Source organism: Anguilla rostrata, chromosome 8 (genome assembly GCF_018555375.3).
Source record: "Anguilla rostrata isolate EN2019 chromosome 8, ASM1855537v3, whole genome shotgun sequence".
Classification (NCBI taxonomy): Eukaryota; Metazoa; Chordata; class Actinopteri; order Anguilliformes; family Anguillidae; genus Anguilla; species Anguilla rostrata.
The window spans coordinates 49,831,262-49,846,431 of record NC_057940.1 but is presented as its reverse complement, the minus strand read 5'-3'; the positions used below and the strand labels follow the sequence as shown (position 1 = coordinate 49,846,431).

At 46.2% G+C, this 15,170-nt stretch overlaps 2 protein-coding genes across 3 annotated transcripts in view; one reads left to right on the top strand and one right to left on the bottom strand.

Moving 5' to 3' along the window:
• LOC135260236 (lamin-A-like) overlaps window positions 1-4,103 on the top strand; it is a 51,439-nt gene extending 47,336 nt beyond the window's left edge. For both annotated transcript variants that reach the window (XM_064345467.1, XM_064345469.1), the window contains exon 14: window positions 832-4,103. In XM_064345467.1, the coding sequence (XP_064201537.1) occupies window positions 832-867 (36 nt within the window). In that variant the 3' untranslated portion in view covers window positions 868-4,103. The remainder of the gene's footprint in view (window positions 1-831) is intronic.
• A 499-nt stretch (window positions 4,104-4,602) lies between these two features.
• Window positions 4,603-15,170, bottom strand: part of LOC135260403 (platelet endothelial aggregation receptor 1-like) — an 18,322-nt gene continuing 7,754 nt past the window's right edge. The window contains exons 9-22 of the mRNA XM_064345617.1: window positions 14,774-14,948; window positions 13,796-13,922; window positions 13,210-13,373; window positions 12,257-12,359; window positions 11,575-11,721; window positions 10,982-11,116; window positions 10,739-10,867; window positions 10,042-10,167; window positions 8,764-8,973; window positions 7,572-7,681; window positions 6,532-6,664; window positions 5,787-5,849; window positions 5,371-5,577; window positions 4,603-5,091 (exon numbers count right to left, since the gene is read on the bottom strand). Of these exons, the coding sequence (XP_064201687.1) occupies window positions 4,949-5,091; window positions 5,371-5,577; window positions 5,787-5,849; window positions 6,532-6,664; window positions 7,572-7,681; window positions 8,764-8,973; window positions 10,042-10,167; window positions 10,739-10,867; window positions 10,982-11,116; window positions 11,575-11,721; window positions 12,257-12,359; window positions 13,210-13,373; window positions 13,796-13,922; window positions 14,774-14,948 (1,972 nt within the window). The 3' untranslated portion in view covers window positions 4,603-4,948. The remainder of the gene's footprint in view (window positions 5,092-5,370; window positions 5,578-5,786; window positions 5,850-6,531; window positions 6,665-7,571; window positions 7,682-8,763; window positions 8,974-10,041; window positions 10,168-10,738; window positions 10,868-10,981; window positions 11,117-11,574; window positions 11,722-12,256; window positions 12,360-13,209; window positions 13,374-13,795; window positions 13,923-14,773; window positions 14,949-15,170) is intronic.

The window sequence follows — 15,170 nt, the reverse complement described above, 5'->3', positions numbered from 1 at the left end:
GCGAATCACGTGCAGATCACGCATTACACAGAGCGCTTGTGCGACAGCAGCTCAGAGTCACCACGCTGTCAGAGCTGTGAGTCGACCGCAGCGCGTATCCCAGAATGCTCTGCACTCGGCCGAGCGGCTGCTGATCTGGACGCTTCATCGCGTCTGATGGCTCTGTGTTTGTTGACTGCCTCGACCCGCACCTGTACACTCCGGGCAGGTTTCTGGACGGGCGTTCTGGTGAATTCAGTCCGTTTCCCCGGCGTAAAATGAACAGTCGCCCATCTGCTGAGATGTAATGGCATTAACCACAGATCAATAGCAACTGTACTTACATTTCGAGAATTCCAACTGCATTGCAGCATAAAGTCTTCAGAATGACTTAAGCTAGTAAGGGCATCGTTCTTATTTATAGTAGCCGTCTTTACATCATTATTCACCAATGTACATTTTTTACTCTTCCATATCTGGTTAATCGTTAAAATTTGTTATTGGAAATATTAGTTAGAACAGTTCTTGTAGTACACCTGTACGCTCAAGGGATATTCAGGCAGGGCATATTGGATGGAATTTTGTCCGTCCCTCTCACCCCTCTCCTTTCCCTCCTCTACTCCTCTCTCCTTCCTCCTCTACCCCCTCTCCCCTCCCCTCCCCCCTCTCCCCTCCCTCCTCTCCTCCTCTCCCCCCTCTCCCCTCCCTCCTCTACCCATCTCCCTTATCTCCTCTACCCCTCTCCTCTACGCCCTCTACCCCTCTCCCCTCCCTCCTCTACCCATCTCCTCTCCCTCCTCTCCTCTCCTCTACCCCTCTCCCCTCCCTCCTCTTCTCCTCTCCTCTCTGCAGGCTGGTCCCAGAGCTGAGGCCTGCTCCGTCATGTGAGTCCTGAAGCAGGAGGGCAAGATCTCCAGCACCCGGGGGGCCCAAAAACAGGAAGTCAGCCCTTTCCCTACGCCAAAGGAGGGACGCAACTTCCTGTCTACATATGTTTAAGAATCAACTCTTATTTTGTACAACTATTTACACACACACACACACACACACACACACACACACATTTACACACACACACACACGTAGATATAGTTATAGCTATAGATATATAGTGGGTAGATTTGCTTATATGTGCATGTAGTGCATTGATTTAGTGCAGCTAACCTTATAGATTGTTTCTGTAAAGTATAGCGCTGAATTGTGGGAGAGAGGTACTGGGCTGGGCACAAGTGCCCCCAATTCCTGTTTTGAGGCACCCCAATTTTTAAAAAATTCCCTTTAACCTGGCTGTCACCACTGAACACGCACAGCTCATCAACCAAGATGCTAGTCCCCTTTACCCCTTTAATCCCATTTCAAATCTGACCCTCAATGGTCACAAAACTCACCCCCCAAAAACCTGTGTTCTATTGGGTTTGGTTGGGGTGCCCTTGAACTGGTAAAATGAGTTAGCTGAACTCTGGGAAGGAGTTTGTTTTGGTGTACTATAGCCTTTATTGAGCAACCTTATAAAGTCAGAACTATTTTTATTTTTGTAGTCATTTAGTCCAACTAAAAACCCTCCTTGGAGTGCACTTACAATCATAACAGAGATTTATTTTCCAGAACACAGCAACCATTTTCCTCCTGGTTTTAGAGACGTAAAAAAAAGCATGACTGTGATTTAAGCTGAATTATTTCTCAGTGCCCTTAAGAAACGGCTTGGCTGGGAATAATAGCATTTAAAGAGAGGGAGATTCTCCAGATCTCCTTAATTCTTAAGAGAGCAGTCATATTCTTTCCAAAAAAATTGTGTTGCTCCTGTCTTTTTTTTTTTTTTTTTTGTTAACACCAAAGATAGCTTTCAGAAAGTTAAACCAAAAGCGTTTCCAACAAGTTTTTATCTGTCATCACTACCATTTGTTTCAAACCATCACCAACTGTGGAATATTGTGACAAATTATTCATTTTTGCAAAAGCAAAGCTCTGAAATGCAGCTTTGTTATTTGTACAAATAATAATAATAATAATAATAATAATAATCTTGACCAAATTGGGCTAATTAAAATTATGGGGTACTCTGGAGGCCCTCTTAAGCAATTCTGCCACAAAGTTATGCAAAATGACAACTTGGTTGCTTTCATATGGTCAGAGGGTGATTACTGTGTTTTGAAAGACATTTACGGGGAAGTTCTCTTGGGGGGAAAAAAATAGTATTTGTTTGATTTGTGGGGATTTAATTAGAATGATGGGTTAAGCGGGACTTGTGATTGGTCTTCTGAAGTAATCAGCGTGGTTAGCTTCTCCTTTGGACGGGGTGTATTGGCAAGTAGTTATTAATCCCGGCCACTTGTGCGATCCAATTTTTTTACTTTTTTACACAAACTGCGTACAGCTGGTACCAAAGTGGCTTAAATCAACATTTTCTCCTGCAACTACATAATTATTTTGTATTATTAGTCGAGTCATTTTTTTGTTGTTGCAGGAGTTAATGTGCTTGACTTTTCTTGACAAGGGCTTTTAGTTAATGTAATTGTTAAAAGATTATATTTTTCAAAGCAGCCATATTTACTTTAAAAGCAAACAAATGCATATTTGGAAAAAACTGGCAGCTATGCAAATATTTTACGAGTGTTTGAGATGGAGTACAATGTTTGTATTGAGTGTTTGCAATATTACAACACGAATGCATTTACAACAATGTCACGCACTGGCAGAGAGCAAAGTGTACTTAGATTGTAGATTAAATTTTCCACCTCAGAATTCAGCATTATCTCATGTATAATTATATAGAGATCATGCTTTGACTGTCTCCCAAACGCATTCGGTTATGTCAGTTAACTTGGCATAAAATGATCAGCAGCTGTCCAACTGTAATCAATCAAACAAATTCAACTACACCCACTGCTTTTGATATGTCCGATTCCTGGTTTAATAAAGGCCTTTTCTTTAAGAGATAGATGTATCTATATCTGAAGAAATTTTGAAACGAAAAGAAAAAAGGCTGATCATCTTCATTTTGTCAGCAACGGCAATACATTTATTAACGGAAAGCATTCCAGTGTATTTTGAAATGCATATATAAATGTGCAGTGGAATCGGTGGCTAGTTTCGTTAGCACTGGGCTGCAGAAATGTACTGTACTGTACTTTGCTTGTACAGTAGTAGACGGGTCTTGTGGCTTCGTATGCTAATATACCTGGTGCCTTATTGTGAAGCCTACTTCGGTGCATAACCAGTTCGTTTCTTCTTTTGATTATGCCGACTCGTAGCCACACCCTCGTCCGAGTACCAAACGGTCGTTCATCTCGTCCGCGCTAAGGCGATGCAACACATTCGGCCATTCGCCTTGACCACCCCGATACGGTGTGTGCCATACGGTCGTTCCACTCGACCACTGTAGTGCAGTGTATGACGTACGGCCACTCGACTTAACCGGTATGGTGTGTGCCTCTAGGTCCATTCCATTCGACCGTTACCGTACCGTGCGTAATGCATTATCAAGACTGCCGATCATCCACCTGCCATTTAAACCAGAGCCGATTACTGTTGGTGACAGTGTAACTATAGATCACAGAACAGTTGTGGATAACGTCTGGAACCGTATAGCTTTGTTTCATGAAGACAGAACATTTGTATGCGGGAAGAGGCATAATGTTATTAATATTGGAAACTGACAGTTAATTTCACACTCCACACAAACATGTTCTCAGCAAACATTCTGCAAGTTCTTTAAACAGTCAGCGGACAGGTCATGTGATTTTCTCGACTCTCCATCTACATAAAATTCAATAAATTGCATATCTTGCCTTTTACATTGTTACAGGTTAATTAAAACACATTTTCTCACTTTTTGCTGCAAAGATTTCTATAGAACTATATTTTTGTAAAAATGATAAAAGGAAACCAATGTCTGTGTTTGTGTGAAAAACAAATCTGTGAGACGTAGTTTCTACTGCCAGTTCTGTTGATATTTTTTGGGGTAAAACACTAAAACCTCATTGCTCAGCTCAGTTAATTACTTTTGTAACTAAATGAAAAATAATTTGTATTGGCTGATTATTTTTTTGTTCAAAAATAATAGCTAGAGGAATACTTTTTTATTACAGTACTATTTTTTTCTAAATAAACTTTCTCCCCCACAATTCTTGTATTTTGTGTTTTTTTCACTTCATTGATATAATTAACATGCTCCAATTCATTTGATTTCAATGGAAGGGAGTCCATATGTATTACTATACTTTTATGTGATTTAACCCTCCTGTTCTGTTCATTTTTTAGGTACAGCAAAAATGTTCCCGGGTCAATCCCCATACAGGGGGGGTTTGCAAATACATGAAATGAACCATTTTCATTTAAAATGTTGATTACACTAATTAAGGCCAGTAGAAGAAGTTTCATACTGAAAAAATAATTAAGTATTTTTCCTAGATTTTCAAACTTTAAAAAGGGTCAATTTGACCCGCAACATAACAGGAGGGTTAATTATATTATTCTTTCTTGGACCATAATATAATGGAGTTGTTTATGTCAAAACCATATTATCTGTGTGCTATCTATTCAAGGGTGGTGATTATTCAAATTAATATGGTAATTAGCTAGTACCATTTGGAGGTCTTTTGGCAAATAAACATAGAGACAAAATCAGACTCAAAAAGAAGATTTATGTACATTTATATACAACAAAGACATGCTGGTACACAATCAACGGACAGTGCCATTCAGAACAAGGACATGACTAATGTGTGGACGTTGATATCTCCCCTGACAGGCAAGAATTTCCGCCTTGGTGAGGGGCAACAGGAAATCTGAGGTCCTTAAAGTCTTGATTGGCAGCTGTCAGTCATTCTCGCACATCCACTGTGTTCACTCGTAGGCTCCTAGTTCCTGTAATGACAGCCTCCTCTCCAGCAGGGTGCGCTGTGTGGTGGTCCGACGGTGTTCTTGTGCATTTCTGTGGCAGCTGGGTGAGGTGTGAATCGGGGCGTGGTCAGCGGGGGTGTCTCCGCGGTTTCGGGGAGGGGGGGCGGCGTACGGGAGGGAGGTCGTAGTGTCCCGGGATGTGACTGTTGACGGGGAGGTCGTAGTGGCTTTGGGGCTCCTGCTCTGGGACGTTACCAAGGGAACAGCGTTCTGCGGGGGAGGGAAAAAAAAGAGATAAATGGAACACTGGAGACGGTAACCGTGGCTACCACTGGCCAATGACAAGCTGATTCGGCAGATTTCACGTCATGGCAGAAAGTCACGGTGCAAGCAAACACCTTAAACTCGGTGCCCAACCGCTCCACTGTAAGAGACTCCATTTTACACTTTCAATGAAATTACCCCAAAAGAGAGAACCTGCTTAAAGAGTGTTGAGACCCCTGCTCCACAGTAAGGAGGTTTCTTTCCTGTCCGATAGGGGTTACTCACTGGCGCCCCGGTGGGAGGGGACGGGGGGCGGGGGCGGTAGGCTGATTTCGGCGTAGGACCTCTCCGGCCGGGCGAAGGGGGTCATCTCCATGTAGCCGCTCTCCTGAGGGCGGGGCAGCGGCGAGGGCAGGTCCTTGATGGTGGCGTAGAGGTTCTCGCTGTTCAGGGAGCTGTTGCTGTCCGTCACGGCGGAGTCCTTGGAGAGACCTGCTCGCAGAGAGAGACACCCCCCGGTCAGGCAGCGGCGGGTTGCCGAGCGACAGGCCAGGGGGGGGCGTGTTCAAGCGCACCGAAGCGCGGCGCAAAAACATAAAACGTTTCAAGAAAACGGGAAAACGGGGACGGAGCTGAATGCAGGAAATTGCAGGCGCGAGGAAGAGGAGGAGGAGGAGGAGGAATGAAATTTAAAAATGAACCTTTGTTGTAGAATTTGCCCAAACTGGCGCTATAGCTGTGGCTTCTGTCCATGCCAAAAGCTCCTGAAAAGACACACACACACATGCACGCACGCACACACATGCACACACATGCAAGCACACACGCACGCACACAGATACACACATGCACACACACACGTGCGCACATGCACGCACGCACACAGACACACACACAGGCACGCACGCACGCGCACGCACACACGTACGCACACAGACACACACAGGCACACACACACACGCATAAATACATTTGGTACAGTCTAGCCATTTTTTTTTTATTCATCTCCTGTGCACAGCAGAGATGGGTTCAGTTCCATTTCAATTTCACACGACTTAGGAAATGAGTTGCAATTCAATTAAACTGGGGAGAAAAATCCCCTCAGTCATAGAACATTATGGGCATTTCCCAATTACTTTCTAAAACTGGTGCACAGAACATGCCGTACTGTAGAGAAATGACCTTGGGCTGCCCTCTGACACCTTCCCTCCTGAAAGGGTATGGGGAGGCGATTTGGGGAAGAGGAGGGGAGGGGTGGGGGTCAGTGGGGGGACGGGTATAATTATACAAACCCTGGTTTTTCGGGGCGGGGCAGTGGGGGGGGGGGCGTGTAATTATACGAACCTGGTTTTCGGGCGCTGGGGGGGGGTGGTGTATAATTATACGAACCCTGGTTTTTCGGGCCAGTGGGGGGGGTGGGGGGTGGGGGTGTATAATTATACGAACCCTGGTTTTTCGGGGCGGGTGCCTCGTCGTGCTTCCAGCCGGCGGGCAGCGTGGCGTTGCTCTCCATCCCAAACAGGCCCAGGCGCTCCCTCTCCGCGTTCTTGCCGTTGCAGGAGAGCTGGTTGTTGGTGTTCTGCCCAGGAGAGGGAAACGAAACCCCTCTCGGGTTTGACCGTTGCCTCCGCTCCCGGCGAGCACAGGTAGAGTATCTACCTGTAATCTACCTGTCCTGCACACTCCAGCTCCTTAACAGTAGTGTGTGGTCTGGTCCACTTCTTACCTGCAGAGCAGGGGTGTCCAGTCTTATCTGAAAAGGGCCGGTGGGGGTGAAGGTTTCTGTTTTAGCCCAGCACTGCGACACCCGATTCGGCCAATTTACTTTAAATCTTTAACTTGGCAACTTACTTTCGATTGCTGACTTCAAACATGTAATTCGCGACTCTGTGACCTCCGCTCTGCTTTTTAATTACTGTTCCACTGCTGTCTCATTCCCCATTCGATGTTGGGATGAACTCCTTTGTCTACTGTCTGGTGTAACTTTGTGTTTTATGTCAGGTCCCTCTTGCAAAAGAGATTTTGATCTCAATGGGGTTTTCCTGGGCAAATAAAGGTTAAACGAAAATGAATAAAAACTTCAATCAAGCAGAATCGGGTGTCTTAGTGCTAGGCTAAAACAAAACCCTTTTCGGATAAGAATGGACACCCCTGCTATAGACCAGCAATCTTCATTCCTGGTCCTGGAGAGCCAAAGGGTCTGCTGCTGGTTTTTGTTTTCGCCTTAATTTCAGCAATCAATTCAGACCCAAGCAAGCAGATGAGGTCAGTTAACAGTGTAATTGGCTGCTTTAATCAATCGATTAAGTGCTGAAGAACTACAAAGACCAGCAGACCCCGTGGTTCTCCTGGACCAGGATAAAAGATCACTGATAACAGTAGGGCGGCACAGGTTGTAGGGTGGTTGTGCTCATAGACTGATCCTTATTTTTAGATGCGTAGCAATATTGGGCTTTTGGGGGGCTTGGGGGGGGGGGTGGTCTTACCTTTATAGAACGGTCCTGGTTGTTGGGGATTTGGGGCAGAGGGAGACGGTTCTGGGACAGGGTGTGGTAGCTGGGGTTGTAGTAGTAGTGGTGGTACGTGTGTGGGACGTCTGTGCCACAGAGACAGGAAAATCAAAAATCTTTACTGATGTTTAAAATCAGGGCTGCCCAGTCCTGTTCCTGGAGATCTACGACCTTGTAGGTTTTCACTCCAACTCTAACAAAGCGCACCTCACTCAACAGCTAGAGAGCTGCCGATTAGTAGAATCAGGTGTGCCAAATTGGTGTTGAACAAAAAACCCGCAGGACAGTAGATCTCCGGGAACAGGGTTGGGCAGCCCAGGCCTAGACCATCAATGTACTGATGCCCCTTCCCTCGGGAAACACAACAATTTTACTAAATGAACATTAGATATATTTTAATATTAACCCATATGAAGTACTCCTGATTAATCTTCCCATTGAACTCAATGGAAAGAATATTCAGTAGAAACAACGCTTGTAGTATCTACTGCATATCTGGCAGTAGCATGGTGTTTGAGGCTCATTTGATACCTTGGACCCTTGATGACCTAAAGCCATTTAGACAACAAATGTGTTCCATGCTGTATCAGCATAATTTACAGCTGAATCTAGTCCCACCCCCCAATTCCAATAGAGATCGATTCAAATGCAAAGAGTTTTTGTATCGCTTGTAGGACAACCTGAAAATAAGAACTCCAGACTCCGATGATGCTGATAGGTCACAGACATCAGGAAGTCATGGCATGCAAATGATATGCAACCAAATACAAAACATGACTCTTTTATTTGACATTATGTTAATCTGTCTACTGTATAAGTGAATTTCCCTGTTTCTAGCTTTTCCCCAAACAGTTCACTGCAGCAAAAGTAAACAAGCAAATGGTGGCACAGGAGGTCTCAGGAGTGCATTTGTTTAATTCCTGCTAATTTTCTGACCAATGATTTGTTGTTAAGACCATTAAAAGCTTAATATTTTGCCATTTTGGGCTTGGCCCATTTTTTTTGTCCAGGAGTGTACAGTATATATATGTGTATATATATATATATATATATATATATATATTTTTTTTTTTTTTATTGAGTACAGGTCACAGAGAGGCCTGCATGTATGGGGTGGGGGGGGGGAGGGTGTGGCCGGGCTGGGGGAGTACGTGTGGGCGGGGCCTACCTGGCACCATGTACTCGGAGTTGACGGTGCGAGTGGCCGAGTAGGACACGGTGGGGACGCGGCTCTGCTTGTCGGCGTGGCGACGGCGGTAGGCCAGCAGCAGCGCCAGCAGCAGCAGCACCAGCGCCACCAGCAGGACGATGCCCGCCACGAAGCCCCAGCTCACCGGCTCCGCCGGGCTCACCGGCACCACCAGGTCCACGTCCCGCCCTGAGGGGGGCAGTATTACACCCCCGCATTCAGTACTGATCACATCCCACCCTGAGAGGGGCAGTATTACACCCCCGCATTCAGTACTGATCACATCCCACCCAGAGGGGGGCAGTATTACACCCCCACATTCAGTACTGATCACATCCCACCCAGAGGGGGCAGTATTACACCCCGCATTCAGTACTGATCACATCCCACCCTGAGGGGGCAGTATTACACCCCCGCATTCAGTACTGATCACATCCCACCCAGAGGGGGCAGTATTACACCCCCGCATTCAGTACTGATCACATCCCACCCAGAGGGGGGCAGTATTACACCCCACATTCAGTACTGATCACATCCCACCCAGAGGGGGCAGTATTACACCCCCGCATTCAGTACTGATCACATCCCACCCAGAGGGGGGCAGTATTACACCCCCGCATTCAGTACTGATCACATCCCACCCAGAGGGGGGCAGTATTACACCCCCGCATTCAGTACTGATCACATCCCACCCAGAGGGGGGCAGTATTACACCCCCGCATTCAGTACTGATCACATCCCACCCTGAGAGGGGCAGTATTACACCCCCGCATTCAGTACTGATCACATCCCACCCTGAGGGGGGCAGTATTATACCCCTGATCACGTCCCGCCCTGAGAGGGGCAATATTACACCCCCGCATTCAGTACTGATCACATCCCACTCTGAGGGGGGCAGTATTACACCCCTTTAAATTGCTTCTTATGTCATCGTTGAATTTCATTTAATTGAAACTATTTTGCACAATGCCAGCCACCTTCTTCACCATACAGCACCTTCCTTAAGGTGGTGACATCACAAATATGTGATTAGAATGATCTTAGCTGAACATTCTAATGCTGATGTAACAATCACTACTGGTAACTGAAAAACAATGTTCTAGAGTTCTAGAACACTGACTTGGAATTTTGAATAATAAAAAAAAATGTTCCAAAAATCCTACGCTTCAAAGGATCAAGCCCCCTGCCACATGCACACTTACTTTATTTTATATAATTGTCACTCAGTACAGTGCGTTGCTTTTTAACTTTGTGTACCTCGAATGCAGTTGTCTCCCAGGCCGGACGCACACACGCACACTCCGGTTTGGGGGTTACAGCTGGTGTTGGAGGGACAGGAACACGCATGGGCGCAGTTCAGGCCAAACGTCCCGGGACGGCACTCTGCAGCCACAAGGGTGTAAGGCAATTGAGTGGTTTATCATGTTTTATCTGCAATCAACTGTGTGTGTGTGAGGCATGTTTCTGTATGCATGCAAGTATGTAAGTATGTATGTACGTATGTATATATATGCATATATTTACGTATGTATGCATGCATATATTTACATACGTATGTATGTATGTGTGCATGTATGTATGTGAGTATGTGAGTATGTGCATGTATGTACGTATGTGAGCATGTATGTGTGCATGCATGTGGACGGAGTGTAGCACAGTGGGTAAGGAACTGGGCTTGTAACCGAAAGGTTGCAGGTTTGATTCCCGGTAGGACACTGCCGTTGTACTCTTGAGCAAGGTACTTAACCGAAATTGCTATAATATCGCTTATAAGATCTGTAAATGCTATGTAAATTTGTAAGTGCTCTGAAAAGGTTGCTAATGCCTTATGTATGTATGTATGCATGTATATATGTATGTATGTATATATGCATGTATGTGTGCATGTACCTGTATGTATATATGCATGTATGTGTGCATGTACATATATGTATGAGAATGGGGAGTGACTCACGCTCAGAGCAGTCCCTCCCAGTCCAGCCAGGTGGACAGAGGCAAGAGCCGTCCACATGGTGACACGTGGAGTTTTGGGCGCACCGACACACACTGGCACACTGCTTCCCATAATATCCCAGTGGACAGGCTGAGAACGAACGAACACACACACACACGCACACACACACACGCTCAGTACGTCTCCCTTGTTACAGGTATCTGGCAGGTAGATGAATGGAATAACATTGTGTGGAGGACTGACCTTGCTCACACAGTATCCCAGCGTACCCCGGGGCACACTGGCACTCTCCCGTCACGTGGTGACAGGGGGCGGAGGATCGAGAACACGGGGGGCACAGTGTGGCACAGCGGGGGCCGAACGAGCCCATCCCGCAGACTGAGAGAGAGAGAGAGGGAGAGAGAGAGAAGGGAGTGAGAGAGAGGGGGAGGGAGAGAGAGGGAGAGAGAGAGGAGGGAGAGAAGGGGAGGGAGGGAGAGACAGGTGAGAGAGAGAGAGAGGGGGAGAGAGAGAAGGGGAGAGGGGAGAGAGAGAACGATCCTGTAATCTTGCAAATGTAACTTCAGAGGATCAAATAATAATAATAGCCATCATTAGCATCATCGTTATCATCAGCTAAACGATCGATTTCAATAAGTTGTAATTATCATTTAAAAAGAGTAATAAAATCATTTTTAAAAGCCAGAGATTGAGGGATAGCAGGACACCAGACAGAGAAATGGAGAAAACACAGAAGAGAGAGAGAGAGTGAGAGAGAGGCGGGGGAGAAAAGGACCATAAATATTATTGGAATGGGAGGAGTAGCCGATAGATAGCTCTGGGATAAGAGCGCTCACCGTGCTGGCACTGGTCTCCCCAGTACCCAGCGCTGCACACGCAGGTCCCGTTGTGCCGCAGGCAGGTGGCGCTGTTGAGGCAGGAGCAGTTTCGATTGCAGCGGCGCCCCCAGGTGCCCTCGGGGCAGGGCTGGGAACAGTGGGGCCCTGAGGGGGGGGAGGGTGGAGTAGAGCAAAAAAAGAGGAGTCTTTTGCATATTAACGCTTTCCGCTCAAATTGATATTATTAACCCTTTGAAGAGCAGGTGTTTTTGGAATGTTTTTTTCCCAAAATTCCAGGTCAGCGTTCCAGAACTTCATTGTTTTCAGTTACCAGAAGTGATTGTTACATCAGCTTTGGAATGTTCAGTTAAGGACATTCTAATCACACATTTGTGGTCTTGCACCTTAAAGGGTTAATCTATTACAGCTATTACAAAATATTATCTCTTTCTCCTGAAGTGGATAAACCGATTGTGTTTGCAGCCCCCGTAAAATTAAAACTGCTCTTTTTACATTCTCTGTACTAGTTACAGTGTATACACAGTTGTTTGAATGTACGTTAAAATCATTTCAATATCATATTTGAACAAGTCAGGCTGCATATTATGAAGTGGTGGGATAAATGCTCGTTATGTGGGTTGTGGGCGGGGCTAGTTTGGGAACCACTGGGATGGGGTGAGGGGGGGGGTGTGTTCTGTACCCGTCCAGCCTGACAGGCACAGGCACTGTCCGCTGCGTCCGTCACAGCCATCCGAATGGAGACAGTCACACCTCTGCTTACAGCCCGGACCGTACCACCCCTCCTGCACACAGAGGGGAGACAGTCACACCTCTGCTTACAGCCCGGACCGTACCACCCCTCCTGCACACAGAGGAGCAGTCCACCTCTGCTACAGCCGGACCTACACCCCTCCTGCACACAGAGGGGAGGCAGTCACACCTCTGTATCCAGCCTGGACCGTACCACCCCTCCTGCACACACACACACACACACAAAAACTTGCACAACAGCACAATGTCACATGACTAACGGTATCCCAAACCACATCACAAAGTTACATACAGGGCCAATTATTTCTCAAACACAGTGGAGGGGTGAGTTTGTTTTGTAATCACAAGATTTTTATAAGTAGCGTCCATGGTTATCCCAACCTGATATCCACAACCATAGTTTCACTTTCTCATACCGTGATGCTGCACTAACACTGTCTGTAATGACTGTAAATGAAAATCTGAAGGCAGGTAAATGGCCGTTATACTAAACTGGCGTCTTACCACGTCTGTCCACCAGTGGGCAGCACATGCTTCGAGTATAGACTACATGGCCAGATGTGCTTTCTCTTACCCTACTCAGATCTAAGAATGTCTGTCTGTGTTTAATGGGCCCTTTTCCGGCACTGCTTTCCTGACATGTTTTATAATAAATAAAGAACTCATTTCAAAATGCAGCAATTACAGGAAGTTCAGAACCATAAAAACATTAATTATTTTTCTTCCTTTCATAAATCTGTAAAATCCCATGAAAGATTGCTCAACTGTGATAATTCCAAACAGGGAGAAGGCAACAGACGATGTCAAACAACAATATGGGAATAGAAAAAGAGCATTTTCTGGACAGGGCCTTTTTTGCGTTGGCTACTGTTAGCCGCTTACCGGACACGGCTGGTCACACAGCGCCCCCGTCCATCCTGCAGTGCAACCGCAGGTGCCGTCCACAGGGCTACACGACGCGCCATTGGAGCACTGGCACGTACCATTGCAGCCCGGCCCCCAGCTCCCCCCGGAACACGGGGTGGAACAGTCCGAGCCCTTCCACCCTACCAGCGCACAAGTCAACACAAGACCGCGGTTACTTCTGGATCTCTTTCTTCTGCACAGATTAAAGTGATCTGAGCGTAAGCAATGGCAGACGCAAAGTACACTCTCATAAACAAGTCGTCCCCAGATGTTCTGTTTTGTTTGTAAAAACAGGGGGTCTGGAGCCTGTCTGTGTCTCAGAGCATCTTTTAAGTGTCCTCTTGTCTTTCCCACATCTGAGGAACGGCCACTTCTCTGCATTTGTGCGTTTACTAGTTTATCCTTGGTTGTCAGTATATATATATGTGTGTGTGTGTGTGTGTGTGTGTGTGCGCGAGCGAGTAATTTGTGTATGTGTGTGTTTTTGTGCATGTGCGTGCGTGCATGTGTGTGTCCGTACGTGTGCATGCTTGTGCGTGTGTGTGTAATGTGTGCTTCTCACCCTCCCTGCAGAAGCAGGTTCCATCGATGGGGGAGCAGGCCAGGGAGTGGGAGGGGCTGCAGCCGCAGCGCAGTGAACAGCTCTTCCCATAGCGTCCTCTCTCACAGTGACTCTCGCAGTGCTCCCCCTGCAGGTCACACACAAGTATTACACCAACCGCTCCCTACTGACCCCAGATCAATGACCGGCTCGGCCATCTCTGCAGAGGACTGACAGAGCGCTGGTCTGAGATCAGAGAACAATAAATAAAATGAAATAAGAGGAAAAACAACAGGATGGCACAACACCTTATACTGTAAGAACAGGCAAGACCAAAGAGATAGGTCTTGAGTTTTACATAACAACCAAACTGTTTCACATTTGGGAGCATAGTAATAAAATGTATGTTTGTAAAATGTACGTTTGAATAACATTTACAAGGTTTCGCCTGTCATCACAAGTTGCGTATTTAACTAGGGAGGTGGAGTCACACGCCGCCTGAACAACATTTGTGCTCGTGTGACACTGATATACAAAATGAACAACATGTACTCTTATGCCCCCAAACTCAAAAAAATTTGTTAAAAATTTGAGTATATTTCTAATGACCATAGTTCACTATTTAAAGACACGGTACAAGAAAGTTTTGTGTATGTTGCGTAAATCTTTGGAAATCCTGGAACATGAACATGTAAATGAGTAATATTTATTTGTGTATAGAATATTGTTTGGACCCAATGTTTTTATTCTTTGTATTTCATATTGAATATTTTCTTTGGGAGTCAATAAACATAACTAACTAACTAACTAACTAGCGATGCAATTCGTTTTCCCACGAATATCATTTTAAACCCCCTTTCCAAGCGTCTCCTCATAAGAACAAGAGAACACGTATGTGTCATGTGAACACGTGTGTGTCATGTGAACACGTGTGTGTCATGTGAACACGTGTGTGTCATGTGAACACGTGTGTGTCACTCAGGAGCGTTGAGTCCTCACCGTGTATCCCGGGGCGCACTGGCACCGGCCAGTGACGCTGTCACAGACTCCCCCGCTCAGACACAGGCAGGTATCCTGGCAACCGTGACCGTAGAAACCCTGCGGGCAGGTCTCATTGCAGGAGAGCCCCGCCCACCCCGGGCGACACGTGCACTCTCCTTTCATCGGGTGACAGCTGGCCAATCGGCAGAGAGACACAGGGCCAGATACAGGAGGGTTGGACACAAAGCGAGTGTTTGGATGAACATCACCGTCAGACTAAACAAGTTTTGTGTGAATTATGTAGACTTATCTGTTCCAAGTGTGTCTAGTCAGTACTTCAAGGTAAAATTTAAATAAATGATCCTTCTCTGCTGACCATAGAATCCTAATCATTTCATGAATCAGCAGAAGACGG